The sequence below is a fragment of the Macrotis lagotis genome, chromosome 1 (genome assembly GCF_037893015.1).
Source record: "Macrotis lagotis isolate mMagLag1 chromosome 1, bilby.v1.9.chrom.fasta, whole genome shotgun sequence".
Taxonomy (NCBI): Eukaryota; Metazoa; Chordata; class Mammalia; order Peramelemorphia; family Peramelidae; genus Macrotis; species Macrotis lagotis.
Genome location: NC_133658.1, coordinates 622806453 through 622827338, shown reverse-complemented (window position 1 = coordinate 622827338; position 20886 = coordinate 622806453). Strand labels below are relative to the sequence as shown.

General features: G+C 33.2%; 1 protein-coding gene across 1 annotated transcript in view; it reads left to right on the top strand.

Moving 5' to 3' along the window:
• Window positions 1-19564, top strand: part of DARS1 (aspartyl-tRNA synthetase 1) — a 70191-nt gene extending 50627 nt beyond the window's left edge. Inside the window, exons 8-16 of the mRNA XM_074215067.1 lie at window positions 2704-2815; window positions 3593-3727; window positions 7333-7480; window positions 9290-9436; window positions 14192-14234; window positions 14871-14951; window positions 16131-16242; window positions 16391-16462; window positions 18882-19564. Coding sequence (XP_074071168.1) covers window positions 2704-2815; window positions 3593-3727; window positions 7333-7480; window positions 9290-9436; window positions 14192-14234; window positions 14871-14951; window positions 16131-16242; window positions 16391-16462; window positions 18882-18973 — 942 coding nt within the window. The 3' untranslated portion in view covers window positions 18974-19564. The remainder of the gene's footprint in view (window positions 1-2703; window positions 2816-3592; window positions 3728-7332; window positions 7481-9289; window positions 9437-14191; window positions 14235-14870; window positions 14952-16130; window positions 16243-16390; window positions 16463-18881) is intronic.
• Window positions 19565-20886: the final 1322 nt, after the last annotated feature.

The window sequence follows — 20886 nt, the reverse complement described above, 5'->3', positions numbered from 1 at the left end:
TACTGCAGGATGAAATTGTATCATTTTGATATTTTAGCTATCACTCCAACTATAAAGGAGGAAAAAAAGTCAATTCTTAGTCATTTGTAATGGGAAAAATACATCTGTGAAAAGAATCATGTTTATAATGTTCTCTTGAATCTGACTTTTTTATATAAAAACTCCAAAAGTTCCTATTTTAAAGATATTAATTTTTAAGCAAAGATAATGCCTCTGGTCCACCTTCTTAAAGCATGTGCCTTGAACTGTTTGATCTTTCTCATCAGTACTTTTTATAATCAAGAATATGACTTTACTTTAGGTAAAATATAGCTGTGACCATAAAGGCAAATTTTCTTTCTAGTGATAAATGATGATGATGTTGATGATAGGGAAGGTAAAGAATAGAGACTAGTGGGTTGGGTAAGGGTGAACTGAAGAAGAAGTATTGGGGAAGGTACTAGCACATGATTTGCTAGCCTTAGGATCAGTTATCTAAGATAGTCATTTGATTAGATTAAGGAGCCAGGTCAGCAATGATGACATTTGGGAAGATCTACTTTGAGGGAGTTCACTAATCCTAGACAATTTGCATCTGACACTACCATCTTACTCTGCCATCTATCTCCATTATCAAACTTGAGAGGGATTGTTACCAGGCTGGAGACAATTAACAGTAATGTCAGCTGAGTATACTATGTAATGAAGAGACCTCAAGTTCCTTATAACATTTAGCCACTCAATGTGGTTATTCTTCTGTCCAGTAATTACAGTATCTCCTCATTTCTTTTCAGTGGTAGCTACCTACCTGGATGCTTGGGCTATACAGTTGGGAGACCAAAACAGATTTCTAAATAACAATGGGACCCAAGTCATGGAGGGTAAAATTGTTTGCCACTTCGACTCATGACAGCTAGGAGAGCAATGAAAATTGCCAAAATATGTCACAGAATTTTCTTTATATTTTAAACTATCTACTTGGGCAAGCCACTTAACCCCATTGCCTTGCAAAAAAAAACCAAACCTGGCATTAAATTATCTGACAAAAAGTAGAATAGCTAACCAATGTGTAATTGAGGAAAAGTAGAGGAAGAAGTTCTGACAGCTCCGTTTTTCCCATTCACACACACACACACGCACACTATATATATATATATATATATATATATATATATATATATATTTCTTTTAATATATTCTAAGTTTAAAAAATATAAATGGTTGGTTTTTATGAAAACTATTAGTGAGATCCCATATTAGGAGGAGTCCCAACTGACTTAACTGCAATAATAAAATAGATAAACAGGGAGCTTAGAGTTACTTTACTGATGAGAAAAAATAATTCCACGAAAGTAAATGACTTATCCAAGATTATACAACTGACAGGACAAGTTAATGTTGAAGATTCTAATCCAAGACTTTCTAACTCCAAATATAATATTATTTTTTATTGTGCTGTATTTCCTGCCCTTCATTAATCTTCTTTGGCAAGAATTCAAAATGTATTTATTTACTTAAATAAAAGAAAATGTGGCAGTAAAATTCCTATTTTACCTGATTTGTAGCCAATTAAATTTTGGTAAAGATGTTTCTTTTTCAGCGAAGGTGAAACCAGCTTTTTGTTTTAAATGGGTTACTGAGTTTTTTGAATTCAAGGTTATGCAGTTTGTTTTGATTGGATAAAAAGAATGTCACAAAACCACATGTAAAGTGAAAACCACAAGTTTCTCTCTCTCTAACTGAAGATTCATACCTTGAAAATGAACAAGTAAACATTGTGATGGATGACGCAAATCTTTTTCAACTGTTCCTCATTTGTGTGAAAAATTATTAGTAAGTGCATAACGTCTTTCTAAGTTTACTGCCGTATCCATATGACTGACCCAGTTGTAATAATGGTCAAATATAATATGTGACTAAAGTTCCAAGGACCAAGAAAATTCCCTCCTATTGGTCCTGGGATTCTTTTTACTTATGAAACTGAGTCATACAAAGCCAGAAATATTCAGAAAATCTAATCCAGAAGGCATTGACCTTTCTAGCCTTGAGTAAATCAGCTGAGCTAATTAATGTCCCAATTATCCATTTTAGTGTAGAGATATGAAAAAGGAGGAATTAAATGTGTTTGTGGGGTTTTTTAAGTATATGGTTGAGTGCTACCAACAGTTACTAAGTGTGTCATTTTCCATCATAAGCTAGTAACCTTTTTATAAGAGTCTATCTTCACTTTTAACTATATAAAACTACAATTTCTCTTTTGGTCTTGACTTCACAAAAATATGAATAGATGCTTTACTGTGGTTTTGCTAATATAGTGGTGGTTTTGATTTTAATTGAACATATGAAAATTTTTAAATGAAGGAAGAAAATGCAACTTTTCTAAATTATAAGTTCTTATTTCTAAAAAAAATTCTAAGAATCCCCTTTTCATACGCTAGCTTTTTACCAGGTAATGCAAAAGTGAGATATATATCCTGCTTATTAATAAGTTGGTATTTTCTTAAAATAGAAGCAGTTGTATGCTTCTAAATTCAAGACACTTTCTACATGCAGTGGGTGTTTTATTAATTGTTGAAAATTGTATTACTCTCCTGAAACCTCTTATGGTTTGATTTGCCCAGTAATGATTTCTTTGAGTTTTAATCTTATTTTATTGATTTAGCAGACAAAATACAATTTGACCATTAAATTGTTTTTAAAATTCATTATTTACTTCTCTTACAGACATCAACTAGTCAGGCAGTCTTCCGTCTTCAATCTGGTATCTGCCACCTCTTTCGTGAAACTCTAATTCACAAAGGATTTGTAGAAATCCAAACCCCCAAGATCATTTCAGGTATTTTTCTAAATTTGCGAAGTAAAATTACACACCCAAAGTTGAAGTTGTATAGTGGTTAGAGTGCTAGGCCTGGAGTTAGAAAGACTTGAGTTCAGATATAACCTTGGACACTTATTAAATCATGGGATACTGGGCAAGTCATTTAATATCTATCTGCCTCTATTTCCTCCTGTAAAATGAGAATAAAAATAATGCCTTCAGGGTTCATTTGTGAGGTTTTTTTGAACCCTTAAAAAACTGTATAAATACAAACAATATTTCATTTTTATTTTATGTTTTAGACAAGTCTTTTCTCCATATTTTTATCATCAAACTACCATTATGTTCTCCCAAACTCAACTCACCTTCCCGTTAGTTTAAGAGACTTTTAAAATGTAATACATGCAATACTGCATATTCCACAAAATAGCAAATAAATTGCATCAAGAACTATTTTCATTATTTGGGTTTCTTTCAGAACTGGTGTTGCAGCCATCCTATTTGTTTGTATAGATATCCTTTCATAAAATTACTAAATACAGCACACAGGGAAATCTCATAAAACTCTCATGTTTTAATACTTTAATCATGCTTTTTAGATGGTTGCTTAAATAATTGCCTTATGTTGAAAAGAAGTCCTGACTTACATGTATCTGTAAAATTTTTCATTTGCATTTCATTTTAAAGATCAACAATTAAAATTTAAGTTTAAATTATTTTTCCTATGAGAATATGTATGTGCTGTTCCTTAGTTTGGTTATAACTTATTACAATATGAAAAATTGTACCTTTCAGCTGCCAGTGAAGGAGGAGCCAATGTATTTACTGTATCATATTTTAAGAGCAATGCATACCTGGCTCAGTCCCCACAGCTATATAAACAGATGTGTATTTGTGCTGATTTTGAAAAGGTTTTCTGTATTGGACCAGGTAAGGTTTTGACCAATTTGTTTTTATTTGGTTATCGCTGTATGTATATTTATAGTTTGGGGGAAGCAGATGGATAGAGTGTTGGGCCTTGAATACTCAGGAATACTGGTTAGGAATACTCAGACACTTACTTAGTTGTGTGACTCTGGACAAGCCACTTAATTTTTTTTGCCTCAGTCCCTCATCTGTAAATGACTTGGAAAAAATGTCAAATCATTCCAGTGTCTTTGCCAAGAACCCTCAACTGGGATCATGAAGGATCATGACAAAGACATGACTGAAATGACTGAACAAAAATACTTAACAGTTTAGAAATAGATTTAACCAAAATAATCTCATACTTTGAGTGTTAGAAGAATCTTTTTACTGATTAGGACTATATATTGAACAAAAAAAAGGGCTAAAGGACAAGCAGATAGAAATTTAGTCCAGCCTATTCCCCAGATCTTGAATACTGACTATAAATTCTTATATTACATTACAAATGGAATTCCAGATTATGCTGAAATACATATCATTATGGAAGGCCTACTCCAGTACAGTTTACCAGGTTTTAAATCAGTTCAATAGGCATTAAATATCTGTTTTGTACAGTGTCTATAGATATCTGTTCCTCAAACTTATAGTCCTCTGAGGACTATATCAAGTGTATAGCACTACATTCTAGAACAATGTTAGTAAACTATAGAGTGTCTGGGGGAAAAAAACCAGACTGTCCAAGACCTCAAAACTGTGAAAAGACAGGGATGTTTAAACTAGAGAAGAGAGCACATGAGGGATACATAATTGCTATTTTTAAGTTTTTAAAGGATCCTCTCATGAAAGGATTGCATTTGTTATGCTTTGTTTGCTAAGGGCAAAATTACAGATTGTAGCTAGAAATTGCAAAGGGACAGATTTAAGCTTAATATAAGAAAGCATTTACTAACAATTTAGAGTTAATCTCAGATTCCCCCCCCCACTAAATGTCTTCAGGCAAATACTAGATGGCAGTTTGTAGAGTAGACTCTTATTCAGACATAGGTTGGACCATATGGTCCTTCAGGTCCCGACTCTGAAATTATCAAAGATTGTGATTACAATTTAATTGCTTAAGAATATTTACTTTCAGGGGCGGCTAGGTGGCGTAGTGGATAAAGCACCGGTCCTGGAGTCAGGAGTACCTGAGTTCAAATGGGGTCTCAGACACTTAATAATTACTTAGCTGTGTGGCCTTGGGCAAGCCACTTAACCCCATTTGCCTTGCAGAAAACCTTAAAAAAAAAAAAATTACTTTCCCATTCCCCAATTGACAAATGGTCAAAGGATATGCAAAGGCAATTTACAGATGAGGAGATCAAAGCAATCCATAGTCATATGAAAACTTGCTCTAAATCATTACTTTTACCCCCTCACACCTCTCAGACTGGCCAGTATGACCAGAAAGGATAATGATCATTGTTGGAAGGGTTGTGGGAAATCTGGGACACTATTACAATTGTTGGTGGAACTATGAACTCATCCAACCTTTCTGGAGAGAAATCTGGAACTGCGCCCAATGGGCAACAAAAATGAGCATACCCTTTGATCCAGCAATACCACCACTGGGTCTGTACCCTGAAAAGATGATGGAAAAGAGTTAAAATATCACTTGTACAAAAATATTCATAGCAGCCCTGTTTGTGGTGGCAAAGAATTGGAAATCAAGTAAATGTCCTTCAATTGGGGAATGGCTTAGGAAACTGTCATATATGTATGTGATGAAACACTATTGTTCTATTAGAAACCAGGAGGGATGGAAATTCAGGGAAGCCTGGGGGGATTTGCATGAACTGATGCTCAGTGAGATGAGCAGAACCAGAAAAACGCTGTACACCCTAACAGCAGCATGGGGGCGATGATCAACCTTGATGGACTTGCTCATTCCATCAGTGCAATAATCAGGGACAATTTGGGGCTGTCTGCAGTGGAGAATACCATCTGTATCCAGAGAAACAACTCGAATTTGAACAAAGACCAAGGACTATTTATTACCTTTTTATCTTATTGTCTGATCTTGCTATCTCTTATACTTTATGTTTCTTCCTTAAGGATATGTTTTCTTTCTCATCACACTCAATTTGGATCAGTGTATATCATGGAAACAATGTAAAGACTAACAAATTGTCTTCAGTGGGAGTAGGGGGAGGGAAGTAAGATTAGGGGAAAAATTGTAAAACTCAAATTTAATTCATCAGTAAATATTAAATGCATAGGCTATATATATATATATATACCCATGTTCTTCTAATACAGTAAAATATAAAGTAATTAAGATATTAATCCCTCATCATTGAGGAACTTAAATTCCAGTTGATGAGAAAGGATCAAATTCCATCTATAATCTTTTTTTTTTTTTTGCGCAAGGCAAGCGGAGTTAAGTGGCTTGCCCAAGGCCACACGGCTAGGTAATTAGTAAGTGTCTGAGACCAGATTTGAACCCAGGTACTCCTGACTCCAGGGTCAGTGCTTTATCCACTGCGCCGCCTAGCCACCCCTCATCTATACTCTTAAATCAGCAGTTTTCAGATTTTTTTTTTTGGTCACAGAACTCCTTCATACTCTTAAAAATTATTGAGACTTTTCTTTATATGGGTTATGTATTTTGATATTTACCAAATTAGAAATTAAAACATCTCGGTAATCTTATGTAAATACCTTTGACCTTAAAGGCACCCTGAAAAGTTTCTCAGACTACACTTTGAAAACTGGTTCCCTAAATAATAGTTCTAATTTGTAAGATACAGAAAGGTTAAGATATTTAGAAAATATAAACAAGAGTTGTTTGCAAAGTAGAGGTGGTGTTTGAGTTAGGTGTTGAATATAGGTAGGATATGGAAAACAGTGGAAAAAGCATTCGAGTGAATAATGTAAGAAAAAGCAAAAAGACAAAATTAATTTTGGAATCCAGATGTAGAGAAAGGATATCAATTGAGTTGCTGCCACAGAGTTTTCTGTTTAGATATTGGAAAGGTAGAAGGACCAGAGTTCCAATTGCCTCAACCTCTGTGAGCAGATATGGTCAAATGTTCTTCTGGAAGCCCTGTTTTTGGTATTAGGTAAAATTATTCTTTCACGGCTAAGCCCTTACAAAGTTTAAAGCTTTGGTGGAAGCAATTAGATCTCTCCATAGATAGAATATATTTACTCTTAGTCATCATGGTTATAGTTTATCATATGTTACAACCATGTTTGAATTATTAATTTGCACAAGATCAAAATATAGTTGAAAATATTAAACCATACCAAACAAACTTTAATATCTTTTTCATGCTTTAGAAGATACTTCAAGGTCTTGCCCCGTCTTTGAGTCACCAGGGACATCATCTATCTTTATACTAATGCTCATTGATCATAGTCAGGTTTCAAACTTATGGAAAGCTAGATAAACCAACTTTTATTGGATTTGTTTTCTTATAGAAGTTTGTAATAAACTTCCATTCCAAAAGGAATCAGAACAAATAACATGCCATAGCCTCTTCTAACTGTATAATTCTATGAGAATGGCCTTATTTGAGTGACACAAGTGGAACAAAATAGATTTCTTTAAACTTATAGTAATTTCCTCAAATTTTGGAACTTTACAGTATTCCGAGCTGAAGACTCAAATACACATAGGCATCTGACAGAGTTTGTTGGTCTGGACATTGAAATGGCTTTTAATTACCATTACCATGAAGTAGTAGATGAAATTGCAGACACATTGGTACAAATATTTAAAGGACTTCAGGAAAGGTAAGAAGTATTTTATATTTATACTTTATTAATTACTCATTATAAGTCTCAGAAAAGGAAAGATTCTTGCTTAAGAGATTTATTATAACTGTTGAACAATATAAATTAGGTTTTGGAGGTAGGTAGATTTAATCAGTGAAGCAAACTATACTAAATAACATTAATTTTAATATAGGCCTCTCTTTTACCCCAAAATATTTCTTATATAAAACCCTAAATAAGTCTTTTAATCACATTCTCATTAACCAAAGACAAAGCTTAAACTTAACTGGTTTCCTCAATGTAAGTATTAGCAGTGACTTCCTCCCCAGTTCATTTTGTAGAGAAGGCAATGACAGATAACACTGGTGCAGGTGCTTCCAAGAGAAGGAAGGCACATCCTGACTCATTCACACACACTGAGGAGAGCTGACTGCATCCAAAATGATTTACGGATAAGCTTCTCACAGCCCTTCAACTCTAAATTTTTTCCTCTTTTCCTTCGTATCTAAGCACAAGAAACTTGTAGGAATGGGAGGGGAGAGCAAAAGTGTTAATGAGTTTCTGTGACTATTCTCAGGAGAGCCAAACAAGTAATTTCAAGGGTCTCAGAAATGAATTATTGATCTAAGATAGCTATTCCCTTAGCATAGGCACAGATATTTTCCAACAATCTTCTGCACTGCCTTATTATAGAATGATCTCATATCCTATCCCTATCCCTCCACCCCACACATATATACCCACCCTAACAAATACTTACATATTCAATAAAATTCATAAATAATACCCTCTTTTCCAACTATAATTAAAAGATCTACTTTTGTTGAACAGATTTTTTAAAAATTTGACTTCCTTTTTCAATTTGCATGCCAAAAATTTAGATTCTGTAATTGTGGAATTGGTTCCTCATCCATTTAAGCTATTGTATTTAAACTCACATTCACAAAGAAAAGCCTGATTTAAATAAGTCATATAATATTTTAAAGTTTTTTTGTCAGAATTGAAAATTGGATGATCTAAAAACTGACTTTTGTTGGACAACAGCTGATATACAGATTTTTTGATATGATATTCATATCTTGAATGCAGTATTGAAGAATTTAAGTGTTGAAACTATTTTTGGAACAGCTAGGGTGACGCGCTGGATAAAGTACTGGTCCCAGAGTCAGGAGGACCTGAATTCAAATGTGGCCTCATACACTTAAAACTTACTTAGTTTTATAATTTTGAACAAGTTACCTTAAACCCCATTGTCTTGCAAAAAGAGAGAGAAAGAGAGAGAAAGTATTCTTTTGACTAAGCATCTGTGTTTGTGTGAAAGTTCCAGGGATCTATTAAGAGATGATAGAACCAAATTATATACCTTTGTGAGTACTTATAATGAAAGAATATAACATATTTTTAAATTTTATATTCTTAAATTTCTTGTTTTTTTCCAGCTGTAGTAATACATATTGATAGTAGAACTTGCAGAATTTTTGAAAGGGTAGCTTTACCATTGACATACCAGTTTTATTTAGTGGGATGCTTCCTGATAAAATCCTGTGGCAACTCTCTTTTCCTCTGAAAAGAACCAGTGTTGGTTGTAAAGAAATCTTAACTATAAAGTTGTTACTATGGTGATAACAAATTATTAAGTGAGAAATTCTATTAAATATTTAACAAAGTATTTAAATGTTTCATATTAAATAATTTTTTGTCCTTAAAATTCTCAATCTATACTTTGATTCAGAATTGGATTTTGTGTATTGCAACAGTGGCATCTTGTGGAGAGAAAATTATTGTTCATATAAATCTTTTTTTTTTTTTTAACTTTTCTCTTCTTAGGTTTCAAACTGAAATTCAGACAGTAAGCAAGCAGTTCCCTTGTGAACCTTTCAAATTTTTGGAGCCAACTTTGAGACTAGAATATCGTGAAGCATTGGCTTTGCTCAGGGAAGCTGGAGTAGAAATGGGAGATGAAGAAGATTTGAGGTTTGTGCTTTGGAAAATGAGAAGGGACTTTATTAGTATTTGGCAATTTAAAAGTTAATAACTTTTTAACAGCTCAATTTGACAGTTCTTTCTCATGAGTTGGGTTTTTTTTTTACTAATAGACATAGATTTCACATCTGCTAAACATAGAATACAGCTTACAATAACTATTTTATCCTACCTATACACCAGGTGATTAAAGTTTAAAAGTTTGTGAGGCTTTGTGAAAACTTCCTGTGGTATGAATTTATCATCTGATATGTTATTTGTGTCCTAAATCAGCAGCTTTTTTTTTCTTTAGAAAGATTTTATTTTGAGTTTTACAATTTTTCTCCCATTCTTGCTTCCCTCTCCCACCCCCCACAAATGGCATTTTGTTAGTCTTTATATTGTTTCCATGTTGTACCTTGATCCAAATTGGGTGTGATGAGAGAGAAATCATATCCTTAAAGAAGAGACAAGAAGTCTAAGAGGTAACAAGATCAGACAATAAGATAACTGTTTTTTTCCAAATTAAAGGGAATAGTCCTTGAACTTTGTTCAAACTCCACATCTCCTTATCTGGATACAGATGGCACTATCCTTTGTAGAGAGCCCAAAATTGTTCCCAATTGTTGCACTGATGGAATGAGTGAGTCCTTCAAGGTTGATCATCACTCCCATGTTGCTGTTAGGGGGTACAGTGTTTTTCTGGTTCTGCTCATCTCACTCAGCATCAGTTCATGCAGATCCCTCCAGGCTTCCCTGAAATCCCGTCTCTCCTGGTTTCTAATAGAACAATAGTGTTCCATAACATACATATACCACAGTTTACTAAGCCATTCCTCAATTGAAGGACATTTACTTAATTTCCAATTCTTTGCCACCACAAACAGGGCTGCAATGACTATTTTTGTACAAGTGATGTTTTTTCATTATCTCTTCAATACCTAGTAGTGGTATTGCTGGATCAAAGGGTATGCACATTTTTATTTCCCTTTAGGCATAATTCCAGATTGTTCTCCAGAAAGGTTGAATGAATTCTCACAGCTCCACCAACAATGTATTAGTGTCCCAGATTTCCCACATCCCTTCCAACATTGTTCATTTCCCTTTCTGGTCATATTGGCCAGTCTGAGAGATGTAAGGTGGTATCTCAGAGATACTTTAATTTGCATTTCTCTAATGAGTAATGACTTAGAGCAATTTTTCATATGACTATGGATCACTTAGATTTCCTCATCTTTAATTGCCTTTGTATATCCTTTGACCATTTCTCAATTGGGGAATGGCTTGTTGGTTTGTCTTTTTTTTTTAATTTAACTCAATTCTCTGTATATTTTAGAAATAAGTCCTTTGTCAGAAATACTAGTTGTAAAAATTGTTTCCCAATTTACTTCATGTAATCAAAATTACCTAGTTTGTTTTTAATGATATTCTCCATCTCTTCCTTGATCACAAATTGCTTCCCTTTCCATAGATCTGACAGGTAAACAACTCCTTGATCTTCAAATTTGCTTATAATAATGTTTTTTGTGTCTAAATCCTGTATCCATTTAGATCTTATCTTGGTATGGGTATGAGGTGTTGGTCTAATCCTAAGTTTTTTCCATACTAATTTCCAGGGTGGCTAGGTGGCACAGTGGATAGAGCACCGGCCCTGGAGTCAATAGTACCTGAGTTCAAATCCATCCTCAGACACTTAATAATTACCTAGCTTTGTGGCCTTGGGCAAACCAGGTGACCCCACTGCCTTGCAAAACAAAAAACAACATACTAACTTCCATTTTTCCCAAAAGTTTTTATAGAAGAGAAAGTTTTTATCCCAATAGCTGGACTCTTTGCACTTATCAAACAGCAGATTACTATAATCATTTCCTGCTATTGGACCTAATCTATTCCACCGATCTACCACTGTTTCTTAGCCAATACCAGACAGTTTTCCTCAATCAACAGCTTTTATAGTTTGATAGATTTTCATTACATTCCATATTTGCTTTGCTGTACATAAAATTGGAGTTTGCATAGAATTTCACTCATATAACATCCCTGTGAAGTAGAGAATACAATTGGAAAAAAAACTGAGACTTAGTTCTCTCGGCTAGTAATGTCAGAAACAGTCTCAAACAAAGTTGGTCTTCTAACTCTTCTTGGTGTTCCTTTGATTTTCATCACTTTTCTTGAGTCTTGGCTACTTATTGACCATTTTTGTTCTGAATTTTCCAGTCTAAAGGTCATTCTTGGCAGCAAAAAAAGCAAAATATGAATTGATATCTCTTCTTCATCATTCATCATTATCATCCTAACACCTTAAGCATCTTTCTTTGATCCTCCTCTTTTTAGAAGACTTTGGTTGTCCTTAGCATTCTTTGCCAGTATTGGTTCATTTTGATTGTTAGCCTTGCTCATATTTTGTTACAGGACCAAACTACCCTTTTTTAAACCTCCTTAATTGCCTCTGCTTTCATCATCTATAAGTCTATTTTCAAACTTTTAAATCAGTATGTTCTATGTGTATCTGTCCCTAACAGCTCCTCCTCTCCCACATTGAAATTGTTTCTCTTGACATCTTCAGAATTTCATCTTGAGAGTTTTCTGTCCTTAGGTCAGCTTTCCTTGGAGAATTTTAAGTCATGGTATCCTATTTACCATTTCTCTGAACACTTAACCATACCTTAGTATAGCTTCATTTTTAACCTCTGCCCAAAATCTTATTGTCTTTTTCAAGTCTTCGCCGAAACACAAGAAAGAAAGAAAAAATTTATTGATATACGTCATCATAATTTTAATCAGATTCATGAACAAGAATCTGAGAGGAGAATATCTTTCCCTCCTACTTTCTCTATTCTTCTCTGTCATGCATTCTTAAGTAGGTTTGGCAAGCAACCCCAGATTTTACCATCCTCCTTCTTGGTCAGAATTAGCTGCAGGGAAATAGTTCATTTCATTATTACTTATCTACATTTTGAAGACTAATTTATCCAAGATCACACAACTAGGCAGACCAGTTTCCATTCTGCTTGTGTGTGTATGTGTGTGTGTATTTATAAACAAAGTAAATACTGAAAACGTTTATTTTTAAAAGACATTGCTGTTGTCTTATATAGATAATTGTCCCACTACATCTTAAATTTCTTTTTTGTTACTTGAGACAGTTTTTTATTTTACATTAATTTTTTCTTTCTACCTTCCTCTCTCTATCAAGACAAAGAAAAAAAAAACCACAAGCCCTTATAAGTTAATTAAGCAAAACAAATCTATGCACTGGACACTTACCAAAAATGTTTGTCACATTTTATGTCTTCCATTTATCACCTCTCTGTCAAGAAATAGGTTACATGCTTCATCTTTAATTCCCTGGAATCATAGTTTATCATTGCATTGATATAGAGGTCAAATGTTCTTTTTTCTTTTTTTTAATTTAGTAGTTTTTACACATAATTGGGAAAGATAATTTCTTTTTCAAGTTTGAGTTCCAAATTCTCTCCCTACTTTCTTCCTCTGCTTTTCCCTTGAGAAGGCATACAATTTGATTAGGTTATATAAGTGTAGTCTTGCAAAAAACAAAGACTGAATATAAACATGAACAATAAAATTTGGGAAAGTGTACTTCAGTTTGCATTCTACATTCCATTAATTCTTTCTTTGGAAATAGCATTTTTCATCATAAGTCCTTCAGAATTGTCTTGGATTGCTGAGAATAACTAAGACATTCAATTTGATCATCTTAAATATTGCTATTACTGTATACAGTGTTCTTTTGGTTCTGCTTATTTAATTTTGCTTCAGTTCTTGTAAGTCTTTCCAGATTTTTCTGAAAATATCCTGCTCATCATTTCTTAGCACAGTGGTACAGTAGTATTCCATCATGCTCATATACCACAGTTTGTTCAGCCATTCCTCAGTTGATGGATATCCTCTCAGTTGCCAATCTTTTTACTACCACAAAAAGAGCTGCTATAAATATTTTTGTCCACATAAATCCTTGTCCTCTTTTTTTTTTTTAATCTCTTTGGAATACAGATCTAGTAATGGTGTTACTGGATCAAAAAGGATAAGCCCAGTTTTATAGCTCTTTGGACATAGTTCCAAATTGCCACAAAATTGTACAGAAATATTTATAGCAGCTCTTTTTTGTGGTGGCAAAGAATTGGAATTTAAAGGGATGTTCATCAATTAGGGAATGGCTGAACAAATTGTGGTATATGATTGTGATTGAATACTGTTGTGCTATAAGAAAAACCTGTAGGAACTGATGCAAAATGAGCTGAGCAGAACCAGATCATTGTTGCACAGTAACAGCAATATTATCATGATCAACTTTGAAAAGACTGCTCTGAACAATACAGTGATCTAAGGCAGTTCAAAAGGACTAATGATGAAAATTCTCATCTACCTCCAAAGAACTGATGAACTATTGAATACACATTGAAGTATATTTTTCCTCTTTTTCTTGCCTCCTTTTCCCTGACAGGGCTATTTTGCATGATTTCAACTTATAATAAAGACATTATATTGCTCATCATTTCAATGGGTGGGTCCTTGGACTGTGAAAGGAGGGAAAGAATTTGGAATTTAAAAATAAATGCTAAAATTAAAAACAAAATGTTTGTTGACCATAAAATGAGGGAGTTAGACTAGGTAATATCTGGGGTTCCTTTCTCCTCAAAATTTGTAGCCAGATATATAGAAGTTCCAATATAATAATTTTTAAAATTAAAGGGCCTTTCTTTAATGTTCCAACCTTGACTCATTCATTTCAAATTTCAATTTCAGTACACCAAATGAGAAACTCTTGGGTCGTCTGGTAAAAGAAAAGGTAATAATTATTATTATTTCTTTCTTGGAATTTCCAAAAGATTGAAATGTTTCTGAATTCCAGTGCTAATAAGATAGATTCCAGGATAAACAAATAGCATTATTCCAGTTAAGTTTCTAAGAAAATTTATCTTGTTAGACAGTTGATAAATGCATACAGCTGTATAGTAAATGACTTTCCAAAGATGATACCCCTGTCAAGTATTAGTTCCTTTAATATTACCAAATAATTAAGGAGCTGATGAATCTTAGACATAGTTTTTAAAAGGATTTTAATTGCTTGAAATTCTTTTGGAATCTGTCTCTTCCTTAGGAGCCTAGAGATTTCTTTTGTGTGTCTTTGAGAAGAAACAGATCTCTGAAATAAAATTCATTTATGCTTTTTTTACGAGTTCTTTGATGTTTTGAGAAAGAAAATTTAAAACTAGAAGTTAGTTATGGTTTTTAATTTTGTCCTAATGTAGATAGAAATTTGGGGAGGGATATTCTAATATAACAGAAGCATTCCATGAGCTCCTCCTGGTGGCTATTAACAAGAATTTTCTTTTATTCTAAAGGGAAATTTGTGGTATCAATTCATTTTTTGCCATTAAATATAATTCTTATTAACACTATTAAAAATATTTTTTCTTTAAAGTATGATACTGATTTTTATATTCTTGACAAATATCCTTTGGCTGTGAGACCTTTCTATACTATGCCTGACCCAAGAAATCCTGTAAGTGCTTTAATTTTTAAATAATTAACTATTGGGAGGGGGGGGGGGTATTTGTGTTCTTTTTGGGAAAATTACTTTCATTACTTTATTTCATTTAAATGGCCACAGTTGTTTGTCTGACTGTAATAGCAGGTCTAATAATGCTTGAAATCTGGATGTTATTTCTTCAGATTTATGTGAAGCTAATGTAATATTAATATCATTTATGCTGTTTTATTCATAATAATTCTTGAGAAATTATCACATAAATATAAAATGATATAATTTAAATTGTACTCTAGTTTCTAATTAGACACTTACAAGTTGTCCCTGTCAACTACTCTAGTTACAAATAAATTGATCAAAATTCAAAGTTATTTTGTTTGTATTTGATAATTTTTTAAAGTATTAGACTCAAATTTATAATTTGCCCAAGTATAATAGCCTAAAGCTATTCTATTGAGAAAAATGTCTGGTGGTAAATTAAGGAAGATAAGTATCACATCATATGTAGCTACTCTTCATGGTGTCATGCTTAGTGAACTTTTGGATGCAGGGGAAGGTTGCAATGGTGACAAATTGGTTAAGGTTTGTTCATTTTAACTATAATTTTTGAAAAAAGTTTGTATCATTAGGTTGATAATAGAGATGATTTTTATTTCAAAATGTAGTGTTCACCAAGTAGAATTTTTTTAATCCCCATTTTTAATTTAAGTAGAGATATAGGGCTTCTTTTTTTTTTCCCCCTCCACAGATTGAAGCACATTGTATAGTGGATTAGAGATCCATCAAAAAAAAAAACTGACACACACAGACTTTGTGATAATGGCCAAGTCATTTAATTCTCAGTGCCTCAGGCAACTCTACAAGATCCTAGGTTACAGAACATCCCATTTTGGAATGATAACATTTCCTTTTACCTTGCACCATTTAGAACACAGATCCAAGCTTTGATGTTAGCAAGCTGCATGGCTTTGAGTTGCAGCTGGTGATGTACCTAGGATATGACTAGTGAAGGAACCCACCTACTTCCCCCACACACACACACATACACCCTTCTTCCCCCGCCCTAGACACAGTCAGTCATGCAGGCCAGCACCTTTATAGCTGTTAATACTAATAAGCCAAAAAATAGATATTATGGATTATTTATTACACATACTATTATAATATAGTAATGCCACTTATGCTTTTTTCTAGAAACAGTCTAACTCTTATGACATGTTCATGAGAGGGGAAGAGATTCTTTCTGGAGCTCAGAGAATTCATGATCCTCAACTACTAACAGAGAGGGCTTTACATCATGGAATCGGTAACTCCCTTAAATGTATCTGGGGAAGAAGGCAGGCAGAGTTCATTTGAATAAACAGATTTACACAGTGGGTTGTTGATAATTATATATTAAATCATCTTTCATTGGAATGAGTTCAAAATTATGTCTGGTTTGTTTCCTTTTGTAGACCTGGAGAAAATAAAGGCTTATATTGATTCCTTCCGTTTTGGAGCTCCTCCTCATGCGGGTGGTGGCATTGGTAATATTTTCTTAGTGTTACTGTCTCATATCTAGTTATAGTTGTCATTTTATTTGAAGAACTGATCAGTCCTAAATAAATTTCGTTGTAATTGAATTTCAAAAGATATTTTGGACAGAGGCTTAAAGAGAAATGTCAGGGGGCAGCTAGGTGGCGCAGTGGATAGAGCACTGGCCCTGGAGTCAGAAGGACCTGAGTTCAAATCCAGCCTCAGACACTTAATAATTCCCTGGCTGTGTGACCTTGGGCAAATCACTTAACCCTACTGCCTTTCAAAAAAGAAATATCAGGTAATACTCAATTTTAAATATTTGTGAATCCCACAAATTCAATTGGAAGATCTCCTTGAAGAGAGTAGAACTAAACAAAAGATTGACAAGATAAAATTTCATTCACCATAATTTTTTGGACTGTGTTCTGAAATTTTTATTTTTTTCAGTACTCTAAAATAAGGAGTGGCAGTCAGTGATTTTATTTTTATTCATAATGATGTTCAAAATACTGGAAGTACTTAATAAATTAATTACCCAGTTATCCCTCCCAGTCCTTGAACATTCTAATGCAATCCTCATTTTGTTTTATTTTTTAAAAAATAAACTTTGATTATTGATAAATAGGATTTAGTTGAAATTGAGGACAGCTTTCAGAATGTAGAAGAAAAAAAATTTTGCTTTACTACCTTCACAGGATTGATATTCTATAAATGTAATTTATTAGGCTTGTAGTATAATTGGGTTTTCTGACTTTGTTTTAGTTTTAAAAAATTTTAAAGTAAGATTTAGTTTTTTCCCTACTAATATTTGGAAAGTGATTTTTAGATTGATCATATATCCCCACCCTGATCACTTGTTCTCACTTTATCTTATCTGTTATTTTGTGTAGAAAAGGATAAACAAATTTTAAATGTCATAGTATTGTGGATTTAGAGCAAGAAGGGACTTTTACCTATTAAGATGAAATGTTATAAAAAATAAATACAAAGTCCCACAGCATTGACTCAAAAGACTTTTGGACTAACTGCATAAATGTTTATATGAAACAAATATGTTTGTATGTACAAAATCTGACCATTTTGATCAAACTACATTCTCCAAATGAATCAACTGTAACATGTCCAACCCTCCATTAAGAAAGTGCTATTTCTTTAAAGTGATGGCCCTTATTGTAATCAGTTGTGGGCTTTTAGTGAGGACATCAGCAAGCCTAGAACTTCCAGGATCAGACAACAAGGAGAGAGAGAAGCTGATGATGATGATCAGCTGAAAAAAGTGGGATTGAAAAAAAGATTTAGAAGGGATAGAAGAGCAATCTTCAGGTATTTGGAGGGCTTTAAACTTATTTTGCCTGATCCGTAATAGTAAACATGGGAGCATTTGTTGGAAATATAGGAGCAGATTTGGAGCTAGATAACAGAGAATTAAAAAAAATAGAATGAAAGTTATCAATCAATGAATGGAGCTCCTTTGGCCTATAGTAGTAGGTTGAAAATCTCAGTGGAAATTTTCAAGGTGATATCAAATAGTCATGTTTAAGAAATGAAAATGTAAGATTTGAGATAGTCAAGCATACTTTTTACATGTAAACTTTTTAAAATAAGATTGATTTATGACAATCAATAGTTTTTTTGTTAGATTATCATAAAAAGAGAATAATTAAGCAGTTAGCAACCAGTTTTGCTATTTGGTCTTAATCTTAACAAATATTTCCAGGGGGTAGAAAGAATGAAACTGCTTTCCTAAGTTGCACAGAAAAATTAATTTTATTTTTAGTCCTACTTTACTCATTTCATTAAATATTTATTACACATATTTCATATGAATAACAGTGCTCCTTACTAGAGGAAATTCAAAATTAGAGATTAAGTCCTTTATCAATAAAATGTTGAATTCAATCTGTGACATATACATAATAACTATGTATTGTAAAATAAATTTTAAAGGGTTATTGTGCATATGAATCCAAGAGATATCATGGGAAAGAAGAGGCAAAAGATGAAAAAATGCTTTTTTGAAGGAAGTATTCTTTTAATTGGAGACCATCTTGCAGTTGATTTTTTTAAAACCTCATAGGTTGTTATTGATACAATTTTTATTGTATTCTAAACTGTAATAAGTTTCAGATATAATTTTAAATTTTACAAGATTCTGTGCACCAAAATAGAATTCATTTGAAGTGGTTGCTTTGGGTTGAGATAATTTATCTTTGTGCAGTCATGGTAAACTTATTACAGAATATCTGCAGAAAATTTTGATCTAGCTCCTTAGCATAATCTACATTTCTGAATTGACAACTAGCATGTTCCAGTAGCATACTGAGAAGCAACTGTGAGACCTATTTCAGTTGAACAAAATACATTAATATTGATCATTTTAAGTGACTCAGAAAAACAAAAGATTAATGAAATATCTTATTTTTCCAGGTTTGGAGCGAGTTACCATGCTGTACCTGGGATTACACAATGTTCGTCAGACATCCATGTTCCCCCGGGATCCCAAAAGATTAACACCTTAGGGAAAATTGGTTTTTAATTCTGTCCAGTAACCTGCTGTTGATTAGATTGTTTTGAGTGCTCAAAATATGCAATAGAATAAATATCTTCTAAAGTGCCACAAATTTTTTTGATTCATTAACTGTAGTTTAGGAATGATTTTAACTGTCTTGGGACATTCTCTGATAGGAAGTACTTAAATATTTTGTATGAAAACTTCATATTTATGTTCGTTCATATTCCATTCTCTCAAATTTTAACAAATTTCTAGGCATTTAACATTTTAAAACTTTAAGGTTGTGCAATAAAAACTTTTTTCTTATCTTACAAGGGTCATAAAATTATGTCTTAAAAATTCAATATTTCAGCCAATTTTTAAAAATTGTGATGGTGTTCAAAAACAGCCTGGAAAAATATTAGGGAACATTAGCATCTTTCTAACTAGAGTATCATGGAAAAAGTAGGAAATAGTAACGTTTTAATTTTTAAAAGTTATGCTCAGATATCATGTAATGCAGGTGAAGATGCTGGTAAAAAAAAGCAAAATTTTAATGAAATATTGTACTGAGTTATTAAAATTCTAAAACTGAGTTGCAATAAAATTCTAAAATTGGCCTTATTTGTCTTTTTATTGAGGGATTTTGTGGGAATTTGAATTTAACAGAAAGGATATAAGTTATGTGATGAAAATAATCTTTTCTGATTTTTAAAAATAGAGACAGAGACATGGATAATATCTATTTTTCACTTGTATTGTCAGAGCACAATATAATAATATAAACAATGTATTGTATATTTGGCAACAAAGGGAGCAGCAGGAAGAAAGAGCCTTCTCTATGGCTTTATCATGATGCTCAATTCATAGAATGATAGATCTAGAAGATTCTAGAGATCATTTGGTCCAGCTCATTGATTTTTAAGCTTGAGATACAGAAATATTGGTACTTTGAATAAGGTCACACACATATTAGTGGCTTGGCTGAGACTTCGATTTCAAATCTCTTTATTAGAGATCTTTTAAAAATGTTATTTTTTATAATCAGTCAACAAATATGTATTAAACACCTGTGTCAGAATGTGTTTAAACACTGGGGAGGGTACAAAAAAAGAACAAAAAGAGTTCCTGTCCTGAAGATGCTCACAGCCTAATGAGGAAGACAATACACAAACACCTAAACAAAGAGTTATATATATAGAAGGTAGACAGAATTAAGAGGGATTGGGGAAAAGTTCCCAGGGAATTCTGGAGACATAATTAAGAAAGGAGAACCTCCTAGGCATGGGAGACAGAGGAAATTTTGGAAGCAATGAGTATCAACTAGGAGGCCAGTGTCTCTTGCTCAGAGTTGGTATTGAGGGAATAGATTATGAAGACTTGAATGTATTTTGGATTTGATCCAGCTATTTAAGCCGGGTGTAACATGATGAGGATCTGCACCAGAGGAGTGGCTGTCAGGAGATGATGTGTGTGTGTGTGTGTGTGTGTGTGTGTGTGTGTGATGTAACAAAAGTAAAATTTGTGAGATGAAACACCAATAAAAATGAATATTTAAATATAAAAAGAATAAAAAAAAGGATTGTAAAAGAGACTCCTTCAGCTACCTTCCAAGAATCCCTCCCTACACACCCTTCTTTACCCCCTCCACATCAATCCACACACCCTTTAATACTCTTATCCTATTCCCTTCTCTCTTAACTCTGTACCCTCCCAATTCCCTTTTCTTTCTAAATGTAAGACTTTTGGGGGGGGGGGGTATCTCTGTCTTTGACCACTTTTGTATTTGTGAGTTTTGGGAGTATAGTTCCATATTAACAGAATGGTTAGGATTCACTACCCCACCAATAGTATCTTATTGTGTCTATGTTCCCATAGTTCCTCAAACAGTCATCATTTTCCTCAGTTTTTCCCTCTTGTCAATCTGAATTACAAGTATTG